The sequence below is a fragment of the Lichenostomus cassidix genome, chromosome 3 (assembly GCF_008360975.1).
Source record: "Lichenostomus cassidix isolate B80296 chromosome 3, HeHo_3.0, whole genome shotgun sequence".
In the NCBI taxonomy this organism is placed as follows: domain Eukaryota; kingdom Metazoa; phylum Chordata; class Aves; order Passeriformes; family Meliphagidae; genus Lichenostomus; species Lichenostomus cassidix.
The window spans coordinates 4,397,197-4,418,832 of record NC_139483.1 but is presented as its reverse complement, the minus strand read 5'-3'; the positions used below and the strand labels follow the sequence as shown (position 1 = coordinate 4,418,832).

General features: G+C 53.2%; 2 protein-coding genes across 3 annotated transcripts in view; one reads left to right on the top strand and one right to left on the bottom strand.

Annotated features, from left to right (window-relative positions):
• The first annotated feature begins 7,898 nt into the window (after positions 1-7,898).
• On the top strand, positions 7,899-9,019 carry NKX2-4 (NK2 homeobox 4). Of its 2 annotated transcripts, XM_085057387.1 has the most exons (3): positions 7,899-8,265; positions 8,364-8,836; positions 8,879-9,019. In XM_085057387.1, the coding sequence occupies exons 1-3, from the start codon at positions 7,899-7,901 to the stop codon at positions 9,017-9,019; spliced, it is 981 nt and encodes a 326-aa protein (XP_084913513.1). The 2 variants fall into 2 exon arrangements, with proteins under 2 accessions (XP_084913513.1, XP_084913512.1); XM_085057386.1 differs by having other exon boundaries at positions 8,364-9,019.
• Positions 9,020-11,514: 2,495 nt separating this feature from the next.
• XRN2 (5'-3' exoribonuclease 2) overlaps positions 11,515-21,636 on the bottom strand; it is a 33,524-nt gene continuing 23,402 nt past the window's right edge. The window contains exons 28-30 of the mRNA XM_085054092.1: positions 19,409-19,469; positions 15,456-15,594; positions 11,515-12,308 (exon numbers count right to left, since the gene is read on the bottom strand). Coding sequence (XP_084910218.1) covers positions 12,246-12,308; positions 15,456-15,594; positions 19,409-19,469 — 263 coding nt within the window. The 3' untranslated portion in view covers positions 11,515-12,245. The remainder of the gene's footprint in view (positions 12,309-15,455; positions 15,595-19,408; positions 19,470-21,636) is intronic.

The window sequence follows — 21,636 nt, the reverse complement described above, 5'->3', positions numbered from 1 at the left end:
CAAAATGGGGAGAGCAGTGCCTGGTGTGCTGCAAAAAAAAAATCCCTGTTAGAATCATGGAATGGTTTGGGATTGAAGGGCCTAGAAGATCAAATCTTGTTCCAACAGCAGCAAAGGTGGGAAAAACAGAGAAGAAACTGCCCTGGGGCCCTGCCCAACCCTCTGAGGATGTTTTGGGGAACAAATGCCCCCCAAAAGCAGCAGGATCTGCCCACAGGCAGAAGGTACCACAAGCACCACCCCAGGAGCACTTTCAGTGAAGGCCCCGGAGGGGCTTGGCAGATTTGTGTGAAAGCAGGATACCTTCGGGAAGAGAATTTGGGGGCGTGAAACTGGGGATTCCCATTCCTTCACAGCTCCTTCGGAATAAAAATTCTGTTTTTAAGCAGACATGGATGGGGAAGCCTCTCAGCCAGGCCAGGCAGTGGCTGTGAGAGGCCAGGGCTCCTCCCTCACTCTCAGGTTTGCTGGCTGCACACGTCCCCACACAGACAAAGATGAGCACATATTTAGAAAAGAATAAAGAAACCCATTCCATGATGGGAGTTGTTTAGATAATTGATTTCCCTCGGACTTACAAGCACTAAACAACACCCGGCGAGCCACATCTCGCAGATAACCTTTTCCTTCAAATCTCTCTTCCAAAGGATTGGCCTTTGACAGAGGCATCTTTCCAAGTGCAGCTCCGGCAGGCTCTGAGGCAGCTCGTAGGTAAGACCTCTCTGAGAGAAGGCCGTGATGATTCCTCAAGCAATTATTTTTCCTCGGTATCCTTTGCATAGAGAGAGCTAATTAACTGCCTGCCAGGTTCTGCGGCTCCACGGCGCAGAACGAAGCAGCACAAATGTCATAATTAATTAGCAGTTTAACGCCAGAACGAGCATGGCAAAGGTGCCGTCAATATTCAGGCGCTGGGACCTCCACGCTGTCACCCCGGCCGGGTGGGGGCATTCCGTGGGCCAGGTACAGGGGGAGATCCAGCTCGGACAGCACCAGGAATTTCTTCATGGAGAAGGGTGGGCAGGCATTGGAAGTGCCCAGGGAAGTTTGGAGTCGCCATCCCTGGAGGTGCCCAAGGATGTGGCACTCACTGCTCTAGGCTAGGGACAAGGTGGGCATTGGGCACAGCTTGGACTCGACGGGCTGGGAGGGATTTTCCAACCTCAGTGGTTCTGCAGTCACACCACAGGGCCCCAAACTGTGGGAATCTCAGCTGGAATCCAGAGAAATGAGGGATAAGCTGTTGTGTCCACCCCGCCCCATGCCAGGCACGGATTGTCCCTGTCCCACCCCAGGCTCTGCCCCTGGGCTTGGGCTGCTTTGCCCTGCCCCAGGCCCTGCTGTTTTCCAGAGACATCCATCCTACCTCTCCCCCGTCCATCAGGACCTTCCATCTCCATGTTTTCAGTGAGCACGACCCTGCCAGGTTCTCCACAGATCACAGCAGACGGAGCAGGGGTTAGGCCTGAGGCAGACCCAGCACCAGACCTGCCACGCAAATTAAAAACAAACCAATTAAAATCATCACAGCTGGCTCCTGGCAAGAGCAAAAACCCGAGAACTCCTTGAGAAGACTCTCAGCCCTACCCTTGCCCCCTGAGCAGATGTTCCCAGTGCTGGTGGGCACTGGGAATTGTATCCCCCATTTCTGGAGCCCAGCAATGGGTCAGATCCCCATGGGACACCCCAAACTCTGCCCTAACACCCACCTCAAACCCCTTTCCTACACAGCACGATGGAACAGCCCTAAAAACAAATAGTGCCAGGGCTCAGGCATGATTCCCTTCCTGAGCACCTGAGGGCTTCAGAGCAGGAAAATAAGAGGGAGAATTCACAGGCATCCGTGTCTCTTTCCACCCTCTCCCTCAGCTCCACTCCCTTCCCCACCAGCCTGTCGGAGATCTTCGGGATGAAAGAGCCAAGAGCGGGATGAAGCCATGTGGGATCACCCCAGTGCCAGCACTGGGAAGGCAGTGCTGCCACCTGAACCTGGTTCGGGTGACTGAAATGTCACTCCTGCCTCACTGAGCCACCTCCATGGTGACAAACAGCGCCGGGAAGCCATGACTCCACCGGGTCAGAGCTGGCATGGCAGCACCGGCAGGGAACAATGGGCTGGAGCAGGAACCAAGGATGGCCTTGAGGAGGAGAAAACGCACAGCACACAAGAGAAGGGCCTTAAGTTTCCTCTTTTTTTAACCTGACAGAGTATTTTATTAAGACCCTCTGGAAGCAGCCAGCACCTCTCCGACGCCTGCTCTGGGGCTTCGTTCAAGCAAACTTCTCTGCTGTTTTTCCAGGTGTGGCATACTCCAGCACTTCAACAACGGGATGTTCCCAGAGATATTTCCCCCCCCCTAGATGTTGACTCCTCCAGATCAGAGTCTCAAAACAGTGGTTTGTTTATATCCATCAGACACGAGGGACTGTGCACTGCGGAGTTCCACCAGGGAATGCTGCTCCTCATGATGGAGCAGCCTATTCCCATCCCTCAGAAGGCATCAGCAGGGCACTCATCCTGTCACAGCCTCCTGCAGCCCCGAGGGAATTGCCCTGTGGAATGGCTTTGGATGGAGGCAGAGGTGGCTACAGCAAGAGGGATTTCTGCAGAGGGAGCCTGGGAGATGCCTCCAACCACCACGTTCTTGTTTGAGAGCAGAACTCCTCTCCTTTGGGGTCACAACCCTCATAAATCCACCTTGACTGACTCCTCCTGACTCAGCCTTGTCCTGCTGTGTTATTCCCAGCTCTGGGCATTCACCATCCAGGACCTGGATCCCCTCCATACCAGGCTGTCCCACAAACCATGAGACACAGCCTCCCTGGGTCCCTCAGTCACATTTAAAGGATGCCTGTGTGGGATTTCCCAGCCCTGCATGGGCTATTCCAGCCTGGAGCTGCTGGCAGAATCCGAGAAGGCCAGGAGGAGTCGATATCCAACTGTGGAGCGCATGGATGCTCTGGGAGTGCTGGAGAAGTCTAGGAGCATGAGGGGCCCTTGGCCAGGTCCTGCCTCGGGATGATGCCACAGCAGGACTGGCTGTCACACCACAGCTCCCACAGGTTTATCCCAGGGTTATCCCAGGGTTATTCCACTTCTGCCATGTCTGGGCTATGGTTCCTTCTGCTCCAGGGACAGGGAGCAAGCCCTGAAGCTGCTCCTCAGCTGCCACTGGCAGGGGGATCCCTAAATCCTAAACATCCCTAAATCCCAGCTGATCCCCATTTCACACCCACAGCTGCACCACCAATGAGCAAAGCCCCCTGAACCACATTCTCTGGCCCTCCACATCCCTGGAAAATGACACATTCCCTATTCCCCTCTCATGTCCTGCACCCATCAGACATGACCCTGCTCCCCAGGGTTGCACAGGAAAGAGGGATGGATTTTTCCTCCAAAAGAGGGGATTTTCCCTCTCCCAGGGCTCTGAGTCACTACAGTTACTTCTAACTGTACACAGAATATTGCTCTGACTCTGGCACCCAGATCTAGTGCTGGCATCCCTGCCCACTGAAACACGACAGTCCTTTAGGTCCCTTTGATCCCAAACCAGTCCGGAATTCCATGGTGACCCCTCTACCCGTGCCAAGCACAGCCCAGGCCAGGCACAGCCCATGGAAAAACATCCGTGTGCCACGTGAAAGGGCTCCCATCCCAAAGGTAGGCAACACACACTAAGAGGGAATTTTAACCAGCGACAGAACCTGGGAATAACTCAGGAGCCCAGATTTTCCTGGCGTTCCCTCACCCACACTGCAGCGACAGGGGAAGCCAGCCTTGTTGTTCCCACTAATCAAACCAGGAAAACAATATGGAATGAAAACACAGTCCCAACAAAGGGAGCTGGGGCAGCGGGCCCAGCACAAAGGAGCCGGCGGCACATGCTGCTGCCAGGAGGGAATGAGGCAGGGATCAGGGATCAGGGATCAGGAATCAAGGATCATGAATCAAGGATCAGGGATCCGGGCATGGAGTGCTGCCTTGCCAGAGAAATATTTACATTCTGCTATCCGAGGAAGAGCTGGAGGAGATGCCACAGGAGTATCAGGCAGCACTGGAATATTTTCTGCTGCCTCAATAATCAGGAAAACCTTAAAAGCAGGTCTGGGATGTTTCACTTCCCTGCTGCTCACACTGGAGCCAGCTCTGCTCCCATCCGCACACCTTTCTCTTCCCAGAAACTTTTCCCAGCTGGAACTGAGGGCACAAGACCTTTACCTGGGATTGTGATGGATGGAAACATTCCCTTCCACAGAGGGGATTTCAGCCCAGGAAAGCGCCACATGGGAACACACATCCATCCAGCAAGCAGGAATTCCAGGGAAGGGTGTGTGAGGCCAGTATGTTTTTTGCCAGGGGTTTTATCCCAAAAAACAGCATAAGGAAAACCTACAGGACAAGGATAAACATAATGCCATGACAGTTACCATCAGGTAAAGAAGGACAGGGAAGCCTGAGTGTGGACAGGGAGAGTAACATCACCTTAAGCCTGGCTTTAGGGTCAGCAACACCCCAAATCTAACACTAGAGACCTCTCTCCTAGTGCAGCCGTCCCACCACCGGGCATTCCTGCCAGGTATTCCTGGTGGCATTCCTGCCACCAGCACTGACCCCCGGAGCCAAGCCCCAGCCCGCAGTTCCTCCCGAAGGGCTCGATTTCCCCTGGAAAGGGAGCGGCAGTGTCCCTGAGCCGGGTTAATTTCTCGCTTTGCCTGCGAGCAGCCCATTTAGTGCCACTTCAAACTCCTAATTCCGGGCTTTACGTGGAAATGGTTTTAGAGTGCGCTGGAAACCCCGGGTTCCTTTTCCAATCTCGCGACGTCTTCAGAAAGCAATTCCTTAAGCCTCCGTTTCCGAGCCCCTTTTAATCTCCGCAAATTATTGGTGAGAGCTGAATCGAGGCAAACTGCCACCACGGCGCTGCCGCCGTGCAGAGAGAGGCTATCGCTGATTATTTAGAGGAAACCATCGCTTTTGGGGCGAGAAAGATATTAGCATTTATACTGGATTATTGAAAAACGCCCCCCCAAAAATCAGCCTCCATCTCCGTGTCAATTGTGGCTCGCCGAGGTCAACACCTCCGCTGTGACAGGCAGGGGCTCACTCAGCCAAGGACAACTTATGTGTGGAAATGAGCCCCAAATGTGTCATTATTATCAGGGAGACAAGCCGGGCTGGGAAATAACATCTGCACTCCTGGAAATAACATCTGCACAGCCCGGGATACGGGCGACCTTCTGTGGAATGGGGGTAATCAGGGAGCAGGGAAAATAACCCCCAAAAATTAAAACCCAAGAGTTTGGCTTCTTGAGTCTTTGCTGTTGCATTTTCTACGTCTTTTTTTTTTTTTCCTTTGCTTTTAAACTACATCACTTGAAATGTGCGGTTTGATCTTTCCAGGATAGGGAAGGGTACTGTCCAGTTTTGTGTGGCACCTCCAGGTGATGGAGGTTAGAAAAACACACATTCTGTAAGCGGGCAGGGTTGCAAATTGGGCCTTTTTTTTCGGTGAGGTATTTACCACATCAGCATGATTTTCTTTACGCCCACTAACGAAACGAAACCTCTTTCCCACAGAAAACCCAGTTCCTTGAAGTGGAACAAAGGAGCACGCTGGGCTTCTGCCAGAGCCAAACAGCAAAAGGAAAAACCACCTCAGTCCTTCAGTGTTTGATGCTGACCCAACCAAAAGGCTCCATCCCAGAGAAGTTTGGGAAAGGCAAAAACCTTCACTGTACTGTTACACTTTTTATCCAAAACATCATTTTACCGATGGGGGAAAAACCCCGGGGCATTTTCAGTGCAAAACAGCCATGGGGGATTCCATTGGCTGCATTTCTACCAGCTCCCTCCGGGCTGTGCTTCCCTTTGGGATCCGGGAGGGGATGCAGGGATGCCTCCGCCCCCAGGATAGGGGCAAGGGCTGTCCCAGCGGGCAGGGACCCGGCTCAGCCCCAGGGACCTGCCCCAGCCCTCAAGAGCCTGTCCCAGCCCTGTCACCAGGCAAGATCCACATGCTCCTCATCCCAGCTCTGCCAGCAGGAGTTTGGTTGCAGCTGTGGTGTTCGGGGCCCTTTTCCCCCCGGCTGGCCTGCAGCACATGCACTGGATTTCAGTCCCTGTGCACAGAGTTCCCAATTCGAGGCCCTGGTGTGGAAGCAGAGGTTGCAGGTATCTGTTACCTGAATCCCTACAAACCACTTGTGCCACATCCCAAAATCCCGGGTTACAAGGCTGGTCTGACACAAACGGGACTAGTCCCACTCAGCTCTTTGCCTTATTTCTGTCTGGTTTGTCGCCAAAGCAGCACCGAGGCCTCGGTGAGATCCCAAACTGCCCCTGTGGCTTGCAGGGAATCATCCCTACACCCCTAGGAGCAGCCTAGAAGCTGCTTAGAAGAGGCGCTTCCATCCATCCATCCATCTATCCATCCATCTATCCATCCATCCATCCATCCATCCATTTATCCGAGGAGGAGGAGGAGGACTGTGCTGAAGGAAGAGCTGGGCTCAGACACTGCTCAACAGCTCACTGGTACACCAGCACCAGAGGGGACACGGGTGGGCACTGGCAGCTCTGCTGGGGGCCTGAGCCCAGGGACAGAGCTGTGTCCCTCCCCAGGTGCCCTGAGGGGCAGAGGGTCCCACCCTGTGGGGCAGGGGTGTCAGCAGTCTCAGACTTCCAGCGGGGACCACAAATTTTAAAAAGCAGAACTGTCCTCGCTCTGATCTTTTATCATTTATTTTAAATAAACACCACAGAGCTGCAGGTACTTTGCCTCCCGAAAAATCCCAAGAAATCAGGGAAAAGAAGGAGTTTGAGAAGGGAAAGTTCCGGTCTGGAGAGCGCGGGACACCCCTGGCCTCGAAGAGCGGGTCCGGGGGGCGGCCGGGGAGCGAACGCCGGGAGCAGCCCGGGAGCGGCTGCCGGCCCGGGAGGGAGGTGCGGGTGCTGCTCATGGCACGCACCGAGTTTTATCCGTTCGCGGGGAATGCGCAGCCCCGCGGGTGTCCCCGCACGGCCCGGGTGCGCACCTAGCGCATCTCGCCCCGTCGCGGCGGTGGCCGGCCCAGGGGAGCCGGGGAAAGGTTTGGCCGCGGGGTCTGGCTGCACTCCGTCCTCTCAGCCCGGCAGAGATCCTGCTCAGCGCCCCCGGGAGCGGCCCGGGGGCGCGGGGTCCCGGGGCAGCCCTAACCCGCGGGCGGGGGCCGGGCCGGCTGCGGGACGCGCTCCCCGCGCCCCGCGAAGCGGCTGCGGGGCTCCTTTCGTTGTGACCGAACCAACGAATAAACGAACGACGACTAAAAAAAACCCCAAAACACGACCGCAAACGAAGCATCGGCCCTAAAGGGGCCCCGGTGTCGCGGGGGTCCCCGGCGGCTCCGCACCCCGCGGCAGCGGCTCCGGGGGGCCGGGCAGGAGCCGCGCAACCCCGGGGACTGGCCGGGAGAGGCGAGAGGGTTGCCCGGCGCCTGCCGTCGGGGCCGGGGCCGCCGCGCCGCCCCGGGACGCTTTGCCCGGGGGTCGCCGCGCAGCGTGGGGAGGGGATCGGGGAAACGGGCAGGTACTTACGGGCGAGGGCGGCGGGGCCGGGGCCGCTCGGAGCCGCTCCGGCGCTGCCCCGGGGTGGCCGGGCTTAAGAGCCGTCGGGCGAGCGCAGGACAATGGCCGGGAGGAGGGGGCCGGGGCCGGGGGGCGGCGGGAGGCGGGGAGGGGCCGGGGCCGCCCGCCGCCGCTCCGCCCCCCCGCGTCTGGCGTAAACCCGGCGCCGGGCTAAAAGAACCGGCGAGCTACCGGCGCCCGGGGCTGGTGGCCGCCGCCGCGGACGGCTCGCCGGTGCCGGCGGCAGCGCCCGGCCCGGCCCGGCCCGCCCCGTCGCGTCCCGCCCCGCCGCGCCATGTCGCTGAGCCCCAAGCACACGACGCCCTTCTCGGTCACCGACATCCTCAGCCCGATGGAGGAGAGCTACAAGAAGTTCGGCGGCATGGACGGGGCGGGCGGGCTGGGCGCGCCCCTCGGGCCCTACCGCCAGGCGCCAGTGCCCCCCGCCGCCGCCACCGTCCCGCAGCACGTCCCCGCGGGCGCGGCCGCCTACCACATGCCCCACGGCGTCTCGCAGTTCCCGCACGGCGCCGTCGGGGGCTACTGCAACGGCGGGCTGGGCAACGTGGGCGAGCTGCCCGCCTACCCCGAGGGGATGCGGGGCGGTGCGGCGGCGGGCGGCGGCTGGTACGGGCCCGGCGGCGACCCCCGCTACTCCAGCAGTAAGTGCGGGCGCGGGGGGCGGACGGGGGCGGCCGGGCGGGGGGAGCCGCGGCCCCGACGGGGCGGCCGCCGGCGCTGAGGCTCCCGTCCCGCTCAGTCTCCAGGTTCATGGGCCCGTCGGCGGGGATGAACGTGGCCGGGATGGGCGGCCTGAGCGGCATCGCCGAGGGCGCCAAGGCCATCGTGCCGCTGCACGCGGCCCCGCGGAGGAAGAGGAGGGTGCTCTTCTCCCAGGCGCAGGTCTACGAGCTGGAGCGGCGCTTCAAACAGCAGAAGTACCTGTCGGCGCCGGAGCGGGAGCACCTGGCCAGCCTGATCCACCTCACCCCCACGCAGGTGAAGATCTGGTTCCAGAACCACCGCTACAAGATGAAGCGCCAGGCCAAGGACAAGGCGGCCGCCCAGCAGTTGCACCCCGACGGCGGCAGCGGCGGCGGCCTCTGCCAGCAGCCCTCGCCGCGCCGCGTGGCCGTGCCCGTGCTGGTGAAGGACGGCAAGCCCTGCCCGCCGCCGGGCAGCGGCACCCCGGGCCCCGGGCAAGCCGCCGCCGCTCCCCCCGCCGCCGCGCCCGCCGCCCCCGCCGCGCATCCGCACCCCGGCTCGCTGGGGCAGGCGGCCGACCTGGAGGAGCTGTCGCCCAGTCCGCCGGCCCTGCACGGCCCCGTGGCCCCCCTGGCCCCCCTGGACTCGGCCGGCGTCGACTACAACGGCGGCATGGTCAGCCCCAACCTGCTCTACGGCAGGACGTGGTAATCGGTGCGTCCCGCGCGTCCCCCCGACAGCCCCGCTCCTCCGGCACCGGACGCTCCCGGCCCCGACGGCCGCCCCGGCGCGGCCCGGTGCCCGCGGGGATCGCCGACGGCCGCCCCATCCCCGGTCCCCTCCCGGCCTCCCCTCGAGTTTTTTTTAAGTCTCTCCGGTTTTTGGACAAACGGCCCCGACGGCACCCCGAGTGCTTGTGTGTGAGCGTGCGTGGGGTGTGTGTGTTTGCGTGCACGCGTGTTCGCGGCTCCATGTCCCGTCCGCCTGCGAGCCGCCCGAGGGCTCCTCCCGACGGGGCGGGGGCAGCGCGGGGCTCCGCTCCCGGCCCGGCCCCGCTCTCCGGTGGCAGCGGAGCCCGGGAGCCCCGGCGTGTACCGCGACAGTCCCGCGGAACGCCCCAATAAACCTTCTGAAGCGCAACTTATCTCGGTAGAATTAATTTCAGGGGGGTGCCCCGAAGTGCGATTCCGTTCTTATCCCCATCGGAGGTAAATGGAGTCGCAGCTCGAGGCGGGAGCCGCGGCAGAAGAGCTCTGGAGCTCCGGTGCTCAGATTTAAGGGGAAAACCTCGTTCTTCTCGTTGTTGTTATTAAATATCGCCCAGTTAATGAAGGTCCGCGCGCGGACGGGGCGCACGTCCCGCGGAACCGCCGCAGCCCCCGGCCGTTCGCTCCGCTCCCGACGAGCTCCGAGACCTGCGGAGGTGACGGAGAGCCCGGGGATTCCCGGGGCTGGACCCCGCTTCCCGCCGGGATCGGGCCCCGCAGCAGCCGGGGCCAGAGGATGCGCCACGCCGGAGCGGGGTTTATCCCTGCGCCGCTTCCCGAGGAAGTCCCGCACATCAGGAAACACTCGTCGGGACTTTCCGGCAATTTTTCTTTCTTTTCTTCCTTTTATTTTTATTTTTTTATTTTAATTTTATTGTAAACAATAAAAGAAAGCCTTGTTCTCACAAGTCGGCTGCTTCGTTCTCCGTGCACCGGCGGAGGGACAACCTCAAAAATCCCTTTTTCCGCTTCCCTCTTGACTGGCAGGGATTTAATTCCACGGCCCCCCACCTCTGCCAGGCTCCCTCATCCTTGGGGAACCCGCTGAACCCCGGGTGGCACCGGGGGCCCACTCCGCTCCCAGCTGTGCCATAGTAGGAACGATTCTGAGGTGGAAAATCGGGATTTTGGTCTCTGCAAGACCACGGACCTGCTCCCCGACTCCTTCCCAAGGTCCATGCAGGGCCCTGGAGGGGACGGGGGTTCCCACAGTTCTTCTGGGCGGCAAACGGCAGAGACTCCCTTCCCCTCCTGGCAGGTGCCACACGGGGACCCTCACGGCTCCCTCCCCTTTCCATGAGGGAGAATTTCTTCTCTCTGGCTCCTGCAGGGAGCGGCTCGGTGTCTGGGGTGGGACTGACCCCAGCCTTGCAAGTGATTTCCCCCTCAAATTCTGTTAAATCCGAGGAAATACATCAGGCTCAGTAACTTGGAAAAAAATTGTATCTGTAGGTAGAACAGCTTCAGGAGCTCCACGGGGCAGGGATGCTGTCCCAGGGTGACCCCCAGACCCACAGGCAGCTGAAGCAGAGCCCAGGGAGGGGTGATGCTCCCCACTCAGGTCCTGCAGCCCAGCGCTGTGCCATGGAGCTGAGGAAACGAAGCCCCTCGGCCTGCGTGCTGCTCCGAGCATCGCTCCAAGGGTCCGAGTGGGCAGCGCAGCTCCCAGGGCCCAGGCTGGCTCCCCTCGGGATCAGACCGTGAGGAGGGCAGGAGTTGGGCAAAGGGGAACCTGCAGGGACAAGCCTTTCCTACAGCAGCCCCCCAGCACGTTTATCCAGACTTGTTTTCATGCCCCAAAAAACGGCAGTGAGGGACAAAGCCACCAGCACCCCGGGTCTATCCACCTTCGGCATGGAGCCGACCCACCCCACTCCTTCCTCCAGGGTTTTCCCATGAAAACTCACCCTCACTGCTGGTTTTGTCCTACTGGAAAAGCAAAGTGGCTCCTTTTGAGCCCCCAGTCTTTTCCTGGCCGAGGGAGAAGGCCGTGTGGAGGGTTTGGCGGCTCCCAGCCCCGGGAACACTGCATCACAATGAAGGACTCTGCTCCACCCTCAATCACTTGAAAATAATGAATCCAGGTTGATGATTTCTTCCTTCCAAGGTTACACAGGGCTGTCTGGGCTTCTCCCTCGTTGCTGGTGATTAACACCTGGATGGTTGGAGGGAAGGGGACTCGGGAGAGCAGGGCTGGGAACTTTACTGATTTACACAATACCTGGATTTAATGGAAAAGTCCAAAGGGAAAGCTGAACTGGATGCTCCCCTCTTTTTTTTTTTTTTTTTTTTAATTTTTTTATTAAAAAAAGATTTTAAACACCAGCGTAGAGGCTGGGTGGAATTATTTTCCAATAAATCAACAGAAATGTGTGCACACAGGTAAAAAAGATGCAAACAGGCTCTGGAGGGGGTTGGAAATCAGCCACACACCACTGCTCAGAATTTCAAAAGCCACTTTATAAAGCAAATAAAAATATTTACCGATTTGGTACACTCACACAGAAAATCCCTAGAAAGAGTTCTAAAAACGAATGGAATCTCTCCCCTTCGCAGTTATTTTAAATTAAGTATCAGACAAATCCACATCCCCGTGCCTGGTTATGCCACGACAAAACCGTTGTCAGAAACAGGCACACCATAGTCAAAGTTGAAATGTTTTACTTCGAAGTCCAATAAATCCCTTTGCTGTGGGAAACTGAAGGAAGCATTTGACAAGGAGCAGCCAGGGCTGTGCCTTTCAGTGCCACCGGCTGCCTGCTGGGTCTGCCCCAGGAGTTCATAAAATCCCATTTCTGGGCATTCTTTCTGACTCCGTGTCTGTTTTCAGGCTCTTGTGTGTGGAGTAGAGGATGTTTGGAGTTCAGAGTGGCAGGCAGCACTCGGCACAGCTTGGAGACGTAAAGATTCCATAAACAGCACTCCCACCTCGTCCGATGGCCAAGCTGCAATCCGCTATTTCCCAGTCCCTCCCAAAAATTCATCAGCATCATCAGGTCCGTAAGAAATGTGCACATTTAAAACAGTCATCCGTTTAAAAACTACAGGGATGGTGCTTAACAACTTAATTTCCCCCTACCTCCCCCAACAAATAATAAAAAGAACAAAAGCAAAAAATCTGGACGTTTTCCATATTAAAAAAAAATAAAAATAAAAATAGGAGGCAGAAGCTAATTCCAGCTGTACCTTCCTGCAGGAGGTGGGAGCGGGTAGGGCCTCCCGGGGCCGTATGCCTGCAAACAAACAAACAAAAGCAAGCATTTATTTTTGGGATTAGCAGCACAAGTAAACAAGTGGGGCGCGCTCAAGGCGCCACACGGAACAGGCTGAGCATCCCTCATCCATCTCTGGAGTCTCCCAAAAACAGCGGCTGGGGCTGGACCCCCCTGGAGCAGAGCAGAGTTGCAAGGCACCGGCTTCAGAATCCCAAATAAATCCACCCCCAGCCAGCGCCATGGGCAAGGGACTTCCCCTGTGACACCTCTGCCGTGCTCTGTCTGCAGCAAAGGGACAAATGGTGGAGGCTGGGACAGACACCGATCCGTATGGCAGCTCACACTCAGTACTTGTATTTTTGCACAAAAGTAGTTGAAGGAAAAACTAAAGCTGTATTTGTTGCAGAAGCAGTGTTTTCCAGCACTCATTTGCTTTAATAAGAGGTCAAAAAGATCCAAATCCCGCTTTGGAAATGACTCCAAATTAGATGTATATTTGTACTTAAATTAAGGCTTTTGGTACCTCAAGTATCCAGCGAAAAAAAAATTCACAGAGGCCCCCTGAAGCGTTTAAAATTATTTCCAAACCTGGTATATTGCAGAGACCAGCAAGTTAATTAAACGGGATGCACCAACACCAGCTATAAGCTTTCTTTGCTCCTTATGCAGTTATTTTTTTGGTGTGGAGGGAAAAAGGGCCTTCCTCTCCTTCCTTTAAAAGAGAAATCCACCTTTATCCCGGCCCACGGCGGCAGAGATAACCACGGAAACCGTGGAGCCCAGAACAAACCTGCCAGGGAGGCTCCAGCAGCGAAGGTTTGTTTCCAGGTTTGATTAAAGCAATTAAAAAAAGGAAACAACTTGGCTACATCCCTTAAAAATTCGTTGAAAACCAGCAGCAGTGAAGGACAAAGCGGAGGTCTGAGAGAGCCCCACCAGGCACGGATCCGGACACTCCGTTGTGTGTTGCTCCAGGCTGGAATAAAAATGCCCAACACCTGCACCAGCCCATCAAGTTTATTCTTTGGTTCTCTGGGAGAACTGGAAGGCAGCAAAGCCCCACTCCCAGGGAGCCCCCCAGATCCATGGCAGCTGCATTAATTTTGTAAGCACTCTGCGGCAGCGCGTTTATTAACCTCTTCAGACCACGTTCTGTACGCTGTAAAAAAAGAATTCAGAGGTGAAAGGGCCCAAAGATAATTATTTATGCTGCTACGTGTCACCACTTCCACTTGAATCCCTTTTCAAGGCTTTAAAGCTTTGAAATTTTCAGGCAGCAAGGCCGGATTCAATGATTAGGTTGGCACCCTAAACCCTTTCAGGTACCTTCTCATTTCACTCCAGCCCCGAGGAAATAATGACATCTGAAAGTTCATTTGAAAGTAACAACAGCAGAAAAAGGCAATAAAAATTTGAAATTAAATGGGAGATAAATAGTTGCAGCACAACTGCAAAGGGAATTTTTTAAGGAAGCAAATTTACTGGTGATGAAAGATTTGTCTTTAACCATGGACCCATCCTGTATGTGTAGAAAAATAAAAGGGTTTCACATCTGGGTTTCAATGTTTCCTGCATCAGCAGATGGGTCCTGGCCAGTGCCAGCAGAATTCTATTTTGGGCAAGACCACACCATGACCCAGGCTGTGGATGTCCACAAGGCTCCCAGGCAGCTTTCCAAGCAGGAACTAAGAGGGATACCCTCCCTGGGCACTCATTGCAAACCCTCTTGGGAGGCTATTCCCACTCCCCCTCACAATTCCAGCTCTTGGACACCAAGGTTTAAGGCTGGGCATGAACTGCTCCAAGCACAGATTCCTTTAGCAAGTGTATCCTGCCCGGGATGAAGGCAGAGCAGGGTGTGCCGTGGCAGACAGATCTTTTCAAGTGTCCATTTCCCAGACTAATTAAACCCTGCCCAGACTCCAGGGGACAAAGATCCTGCACTGATTTTTCCCCAGGAGCACATGGATTAGTGCAATCAGGCATTTATTCCTCTGGCTCTGGGCTTTCGGGTAAACCTGTGTTGCACTAAACACAAGATTTTTGAAATCTGATCCTATCAATGCACCTCATCCAAATTTAAAATATATTTTAAAGCACCACCGAGGACTGGGGCCAAGGTTCAAGCCCCACTATTTCCCTGTGATTATAACTCACATTGTAGAGCTCTGCTTCCAGTCAAAACCAGTGCTGGCAGGATTTGTACTGGTGCTGTGCCATATAACACATCTGGTACTGGGGAGGTGGGCAGGCTGGGAGGAATAAAATTAAACCTAGGAGTGACTAAAAAGTGACTTGTCCTGGGCTGAATCAAGCCTCAGCAGAAGGCACATTTCCAACAGTTTGTGCCTTAACCTCCAGATAATGGATGGGGCAGTGGGGCTGTCACCCTCCTCTTCCCTGGTACTGCTTAGGAACCTTCCCACAGTTCTGAGCTCCCCAAACAGCAGCTGAGCTGAGCGTTTTATCTAGATATCTGGAATTTATTTTCACTGAGTGTTTAGCAGTGTAAACACCCGGAGTTCTGGTACAACAAAATATGCAGATCATGTTTTGCTGGGATCACACACCCCCAAAAATTCCCTAAGCAAAGCCACCTGCTGCTTTCAAGCAGCATTCTCCCTCTGTGGCATTTTCATGAACTGCTGCCCAAGTCACCTGTAATTTTGGCTGAGGTTCTCCCCTCACGTTTGCTTGTTTCCATTTAACCACACAGAGCTATTTCCACGTTTATTCCTCTGGCCACAAGAATCCAACATTTGCATTAAGTACTTTTTCAGCACTGAGAAAGCCAATAAACACTTGAGGGGAGAAACTGGGGAAGTTGTAAGAATCTGCATTTTAAACACGCTGGGGAAAACCCAAAAGGTACAGTGGGCGGATTTCCTTATGGAAGAGGAAGACTGGTTTGCTCAGGCTGCAGGAAGTGTGGGACTCAGGACACACATCATGTTTGATGGGTGCTAGTGAACACTGGTGGCGCAGTCCTGGCACAGGCCTCATGCCAGGGGAACACCCAGAGTGGCCAGACAAGGCTGGGAGGTCACCCACCCATGTGTGGTGACACAGTGACACACTAAAACCAGCTCAGGAACGCCACGCTCCCTCTCCACAGCCACACACCATGAACCAAGTGGGGTTGGTGTTCCACCCCTGCTCTCTTACCTGTCTGCCCCTGTCCATGCGGTCCTCAGGTCTCTGTGGGTATCCCATGTGTCCCAGCCCCTGGTACTGAGCCGGCTGGAACTGATTTGGGGATTGCAGCATGCGGTTCCAGGCCAGGAGAGGAGCAGCTCCAGCAGTCCTGTGCAAGGAAAAAACACTGCAGTGTGGCCTTGGCTGCTGGAGAGAGTCCCACAGCACAGAACCACACCTGGATTTGTCCCAGGGCTGAGCATGGACGGCCAAGTGCTAGAGAGAAACCAGGAGCAGGGAATAACTTCCCAAATCCTCCTAAAGGCCACCTTTGCTGACTGCTTCCTTCATCACAGCATGAAAGCTGCACTGCCACGAGCAGCAAACTCAGCTGCACACAGCAGCTTTTTCCAATTCCCTGGAAGGCTTCCGTGCACCTTTTATTCCCGAGGCAGGTTTGCCGATCCCGATCCCAAAGGTTCCCCGGCACCCCAGAGTAAACATGTGCCACACGGGAGCCGCGGGCTTTCTTCTCTGAAGGCCCAGACTCTTTCTGGGAGCCCATTCTTCCCAGTTAATTGCAGGTTGCAAATGAATTCTTACGGCGAGCAATGGGAATCTAGGGTAGAGGCCTTGGCTGCTTTTTCCCATCCATTATTCTGCTCAATATGTCAGGAGGTCTGATCGGGAAGAAACCTTTTCAAGTTCTATTGATGCCGTTTTCAATTGACCACGGTGACCTAGCAACATAAGCACTAATTGGCACGGGCTGACTGACATTTGGTGTACAGTTTATATGGGAACGCAGATCCAACATCCATTATGGCCCAGTTTGCCAGCCCAGATTACCCACAGCAAGAAATGTTTTCATTTCCTTTGAGTGCCCGTTACACGTGACAATTAGAAAGCAACAGGTAGAACACGTCCAATATCGCTTGATTAAAAATACTTAGGGAAATATTTTTAAGGCGTGATCTGGTTGTTAGAGCTGAGCACGGGTGAGGGACAATTCCTTAAAGGATTCAGAGCAGGTGGGTTCTGCAGGACAATATGATGTTGTGAAGGAAAAACGTGGAGAGTGGAGACAGTTAATCATTCCTGACCCCTGCTGAAGAGGGGCTTGGCTGAGCAGAGCGGGGCCAGCCTGGAGGGAGATGGGGACAGCAGAGAGCACAGCAGTGCACCCCAGGTTTGGGATGGGGACAGCAGAGAGCAAGAGCACTGCACCCCAGGTTGGGATGGGGACAGCAGAGAGCACAGCAGTGCACCCCAGGTTGGGATGGGGACAGCAGAGAGCAGGAGCACTGCACCCCAGATTTGGGATGGGGACAGCAGAGAGCAGGAGCAGTGCACCCCAGGTTTGGGATGGGGACAGCAGAGAGCAGGAGCAGTGCACCCCAGGTTGGGATGGGGACAGCAGAGAGCACAGCAGTGCACCCCAGGTTGGGATGGGGACAGCAGAGAGCACAGCAGTGCACCCCAGGTTTGGGATGGGGACAGCGGAGAGCACAGCACTGCACCCCAGATTTGGGATGGGGACAGCAGAGAGCAGGAGCACTGCATTCCAGGTTTACCTGCTACACTACATTTGTGTGGACTAAACACTCAAAAGCAACATTCTAAGTTCATACTTGGCATGAACTAAGTTCATATTTTGTTCCTATTTACTCCTTTTGATTAAACATTTTGAGAATTAACTTTTTTCCCCCTCATGATTCCTAGAAAACAGCAGACTCTGCAGGAAGAATACATGGCTCAGTCACAAGGAAATCTACTGGGAATTACCTAGGTAGCCCCAGCTCTAGGACTTCCATTAACAATCATTCTATTCTGCCTCTACAACAAGTGCTGGTGATAAATATGACTGAGGGTCACAGGCCAGCACTTGCTCCATGCCTGGAATGGGGAAGTCTGACAAATTTCTTTTAGCATTAATATTTATTTGGCATAGAGTTTAAACTACTTAAACTGTTTGGTGAAAAGTTAGGATATTTAACAAATTAAACACAACACCACTAACATCACTGCTTTGTTGGGGCATTGATTGGTGATTTAAATTCCCTGAGGGTGGAGATTTCTACACAGCAAAGCTGTAACCAAGAAAAAAAAATAGAATTGTGCCACTTAGAACACCCCAGGAGCTCAGGCTGGCAGAATTACCCACTTGCACTACCCAGAGTTACATCAACTTAAACACATTCAGGAGAATTTACTCAGGAAAACATTCCTGTGCTCACACCTCAGCCACTTTGGAAATCTCTTCTATGAACAATTAAGCAAAAAGATTTGCTTAACCAGATGATATATTTCCATTAGCCAGGTAGCAAATCTCCCTCTATAAAGTCTGGACTGGCTCAAGAGCATGAAAGGATCTCTGCCCAGGAGTGTCAGGACAGGGGGAAGAGACACCAAAATTCAGTTTCACTGCTGCACACCAAGGTGCATCACTAGATTTAAAAGCAAGAAATCCTACACAGGAGCACCTGGAGCTGCAGCAGCAAAAGGGGACAGCAGTTTGGGGAACCAACAGCTCCCAGGGAATGAATGGGAAGCACAAAATGCCTCAAACAGGTTCAGCATCTGTTCCTGCACCAAGTCTGTGTTTAACCTTCTGCTTAAGTCTCCCTGCTTGCCTCTGTACAGCAACTAAACATCAGCTCGAAACATGTTTGATCTGCTCTCCAAATCCAAAACCTTCCAAGAACATGCAAAATTACTTATCCTCAGTGCTGCCGGAGCTTTTCATAACCCTCCAAGGTGTAACAAAGAGAAAACAATGACAAGTGACAGACCTGCAGCAGTCCTTCACAAATAAAAGTATATAAATTGGATTTAATTAAGGGGTGGGAGTAGCAGCTCCCATGGTCCCAGTAATATTAAAGTTTGCATTATGAATGAATCTTGCCTTAAAATATTCCACACAGATGAGGCACAGGACAAGGGAGCCAGGCTTACTTCAGTGGGGATCAAAATGGTTGCCATGGAAAGTGACTGTGGAGAGCTCAATAAATTCCCATATTTATTGAGCTCACCATATTTTCAATGGTGAACATTTGCAAGTAAACCCAAGGGAAAAAAGCAGCGCCTGAGAGCAGAAACTTCTCTCCCTCCTCCGTAAACATAAATAAATGTCATTATTCATAGCTGCCACAGGTAGCCTGGGTTTATTGAGCCCGCCCCACTGAAGGACACACAAGCCATCAATGAGAGGATGCATGTAAAACATCCCTGATTATCAAACCATGTCACATTCCTTCTATTCGATGGCACTTATTGGGCTGCAGATTCCATAATCCTTCCCTGAGTCCCTTCTGCATTTAATTCAGTTCAGCCTTAAGTAGTTAAAGAAACTGTTTTCAGTGGCAACTAATAACTACTGACCTACAGTGACACTGCCCTACAATGGGCTTGTCAGGCCTGAAAAACTTGTACCAAAGAAGCTGATTAGGACTTCAAGAGGTTTGTAGCAAGAATCAATGGCTGGTCTGTGCTAATGCTGCGGCTGCGGCACAGGAATGATAAAAGTGGAACACCATTAGTTATGCCTCATTAAGCTCCACAGCCCTCCTAAAAAGAAATTTGTTTAGCCTGTCCAAAATCTAATGCAGTTTTAAGCTCTCTGTGTTCAATTTCATAGTATCTCAAAAGCTTCAATAAGATAAAGGCCAAAGAACCAAGAACAGTACCAAAGCACCAACAGTAAAGTTAATTTTGAAGCCTGAGTTTTAATGGAAAGTGTTTTTCCCTCCTTTTTTTTTTAATACAAAGTACTCGAGCCTTTTAAAGGATGAACACCACGTAGTGGGCTCTCAAAACATCAATAAATCATGGACATTAATTAACTCAAAAAACCTGCTGTACAGCATCATTTCAACAATTTTAAACCACAATATTCTAAACAAAGAAGGGAAAAACAAACATCGGGAAGGCTGGCAGAGCCCCATCCACCCTCCTGGGCATGTTTCACATCCCTCCAGCCTTACCTTTGTGGTGTCTGCTGGAACAAGGGTGTGGGGCCTCGCCAGGACTCCTGGGGTCGAAGATCTGGAGGGCAAAACAAAATGGCAAAACGAGAGGGAGAGAGTGAGTACAACTCAAGAGCTTGCTGTGCTCTGCTCCTCTGCTTGCCCCAGAGCTGCTTCTGGGAAGCCAAACAGGAAAGCTCAGACTGGATGTGCCACAAACACACTTCAAGTTGTGGGTTCCTGCTGCTGACTCTGACTGAGTCCTGCTGGGAACTGATAAAAGGCAACTTTTTTTGTTTTAGCACGTCCAGTAAGCTTCGTAACAGAGAATCATGGATTTTAATTGCTAGAATGAGTGTTGGTTAGTGCTCAGATGCTTCGCAGGTGTCTCCTCTTCAGTTTTGGAAGATGCAAAAGCTTGTCTGTCACTCTAACAACTCCATTTAATATTTATATTTCTTACCAGTACATTGATCAGTCTATAAAAAACGTGGGCACTCAAATACACAGCCACCACTGTGTTACCACTACACACCATGTTTTTGACCAACAAAGACGTAAAAGTCAGAATATGGGCCAGTTTCCCTCTGACTGGGCTAAGCTATTCCATAAAGGCAACTAAAACAATGGCCAGAGCTTGGAATAGAGTGGATGGTTCTGCTTTATTCATGTTTAAGTAAATATAGTTACATTTAGGATGCAAAAGATAAAGAACTCACGAATATAAAATATAAATACATTACCACTAAAGATAGTGAAGGTGCATTTAAAAGTTACCGTGGCCAGTGACAACACGCCAATAAAAATCTATTAATGATGTCTCAGCTAATGGACTCAGTCTGAATTAAGCCTTTTTGGGGAAAACCTTGGCCAGAGCGGCAGCACTGGCGTGCAGGAGACCACCCACTCGCCCATTGTTTGTGCCACCCAAACCAGCCCTGCACAAAGGGCCAGGCAGGACCAACATTGCTTTAGCAGGGCCCGCAATTAAACGCTTGTTGTCCTTCTAAATAACCTGGTCAGCAAACAGGATAAAAGCAGCAGCTCCTCAATAGCACCCAGGCAGCCCCCAGCACTCGGGGCCAGCGTCAATCAAAAGCTCCAGTTTCACTGACACCTTTGATGGCTTTCAATGGCCTTCAAGTGGGACCTAATTCCAACAGCTGGTTCCAGCAGCTGGATAATGGCCGGCACACGGACAGCCTGCCACACTGCCAAGGGCCAGGACATGGAAGCTTGGCCTCCCTTGGAAAGGGAAAGGGGGAAAAATAAAATAAGTCTGTGCCTCTCTCCTAACTCTGGCTGCATTGTCTGTCCCAGGCCCCAGCAAAGAGAGCACAAAATAAATTCCCAGTAGCTCTGCTCTGCCTGAGAGCCTGCTGGGCAAAGCCAGTCCAGCCCATAATTCTTTTATATCCCGTGCAGGGTTATTTATTCAGCGTTACACCTATACACAACGACATCAGCCTGTGAACCTATACACCCCCCAGACACACACACAGTTACCACCGGATGCTCCTCAATCCCTCTTTTCTAACCAACTTCTGGCCTGAAGCATGACCAGGGCTGAAGGTGGGCAAGTGGCACTTTCCTACTGATCAGTCTGTGAACCTCAAGAGCTTTTTTATGCCTAAACAAGCCCCACCCACACAATGCCATGTTTGTTTTGGAATACAAGGGGAGGGCAGCGCAAGAGAACCCACAGAGCTGTTTTGAAGGAAGTGAGAAATTTTTTCAACCAGAGCTTAAAAAATTTAAAAAGTTTGGGGCAGCCCCAGAGTGTCACAGCTTTCAATCAAAACTATCCTAAAATTACTCTATTTCTAATAATTTCCAAGTTTCACAGGCAGCAAGAGCACAGAAACACATCTTGTTTCCAGACCCTTTCTCTCCATGTGAGCAAGGACCCAGCTCTCCTGCTGTAACCTTTCTGCAGCTCAGTTTAAGCAAGATTTCAATGAAATCATCATCAAAACTATTACTATTCATTTGTATGGCTGACAGAACAACCTTGGAGGGAAAGAGTCCAGAGCAGCGAATTGCACTTCAGAAAGGTACAAAATAGGAGAAGGAATGACAATTAATATTTTCTTTAGGCTGCAAAACTTAGGCATTTCCTAGAGCTATAAGGCCAAAGAAACTGCCTTCTCTAGCAGCTCCTCAAGTAACAATTTATCTAATCAGGGTGGCAATCAAAGAGGAGATTTTATGTTTACTGATTGCACTAATCAAAATCACTTTTCAAA

Coding starts and splice junctions, on each gene's coding strand:
- NKX2-4 (XM_085057386.1), top strand. CDS start 7,899: ATGTCGCTGAGCCCCAAGCACACGACGCCCTTCTCGGTCACCGACATC. Junction 8,266..8,363: donor CGACCCCCGCTACTCCAGCA/GTAAGTGCGGGC, acceptor CGTCCCGCTCAG/TCTCCAGGTTCATGGGCCCG.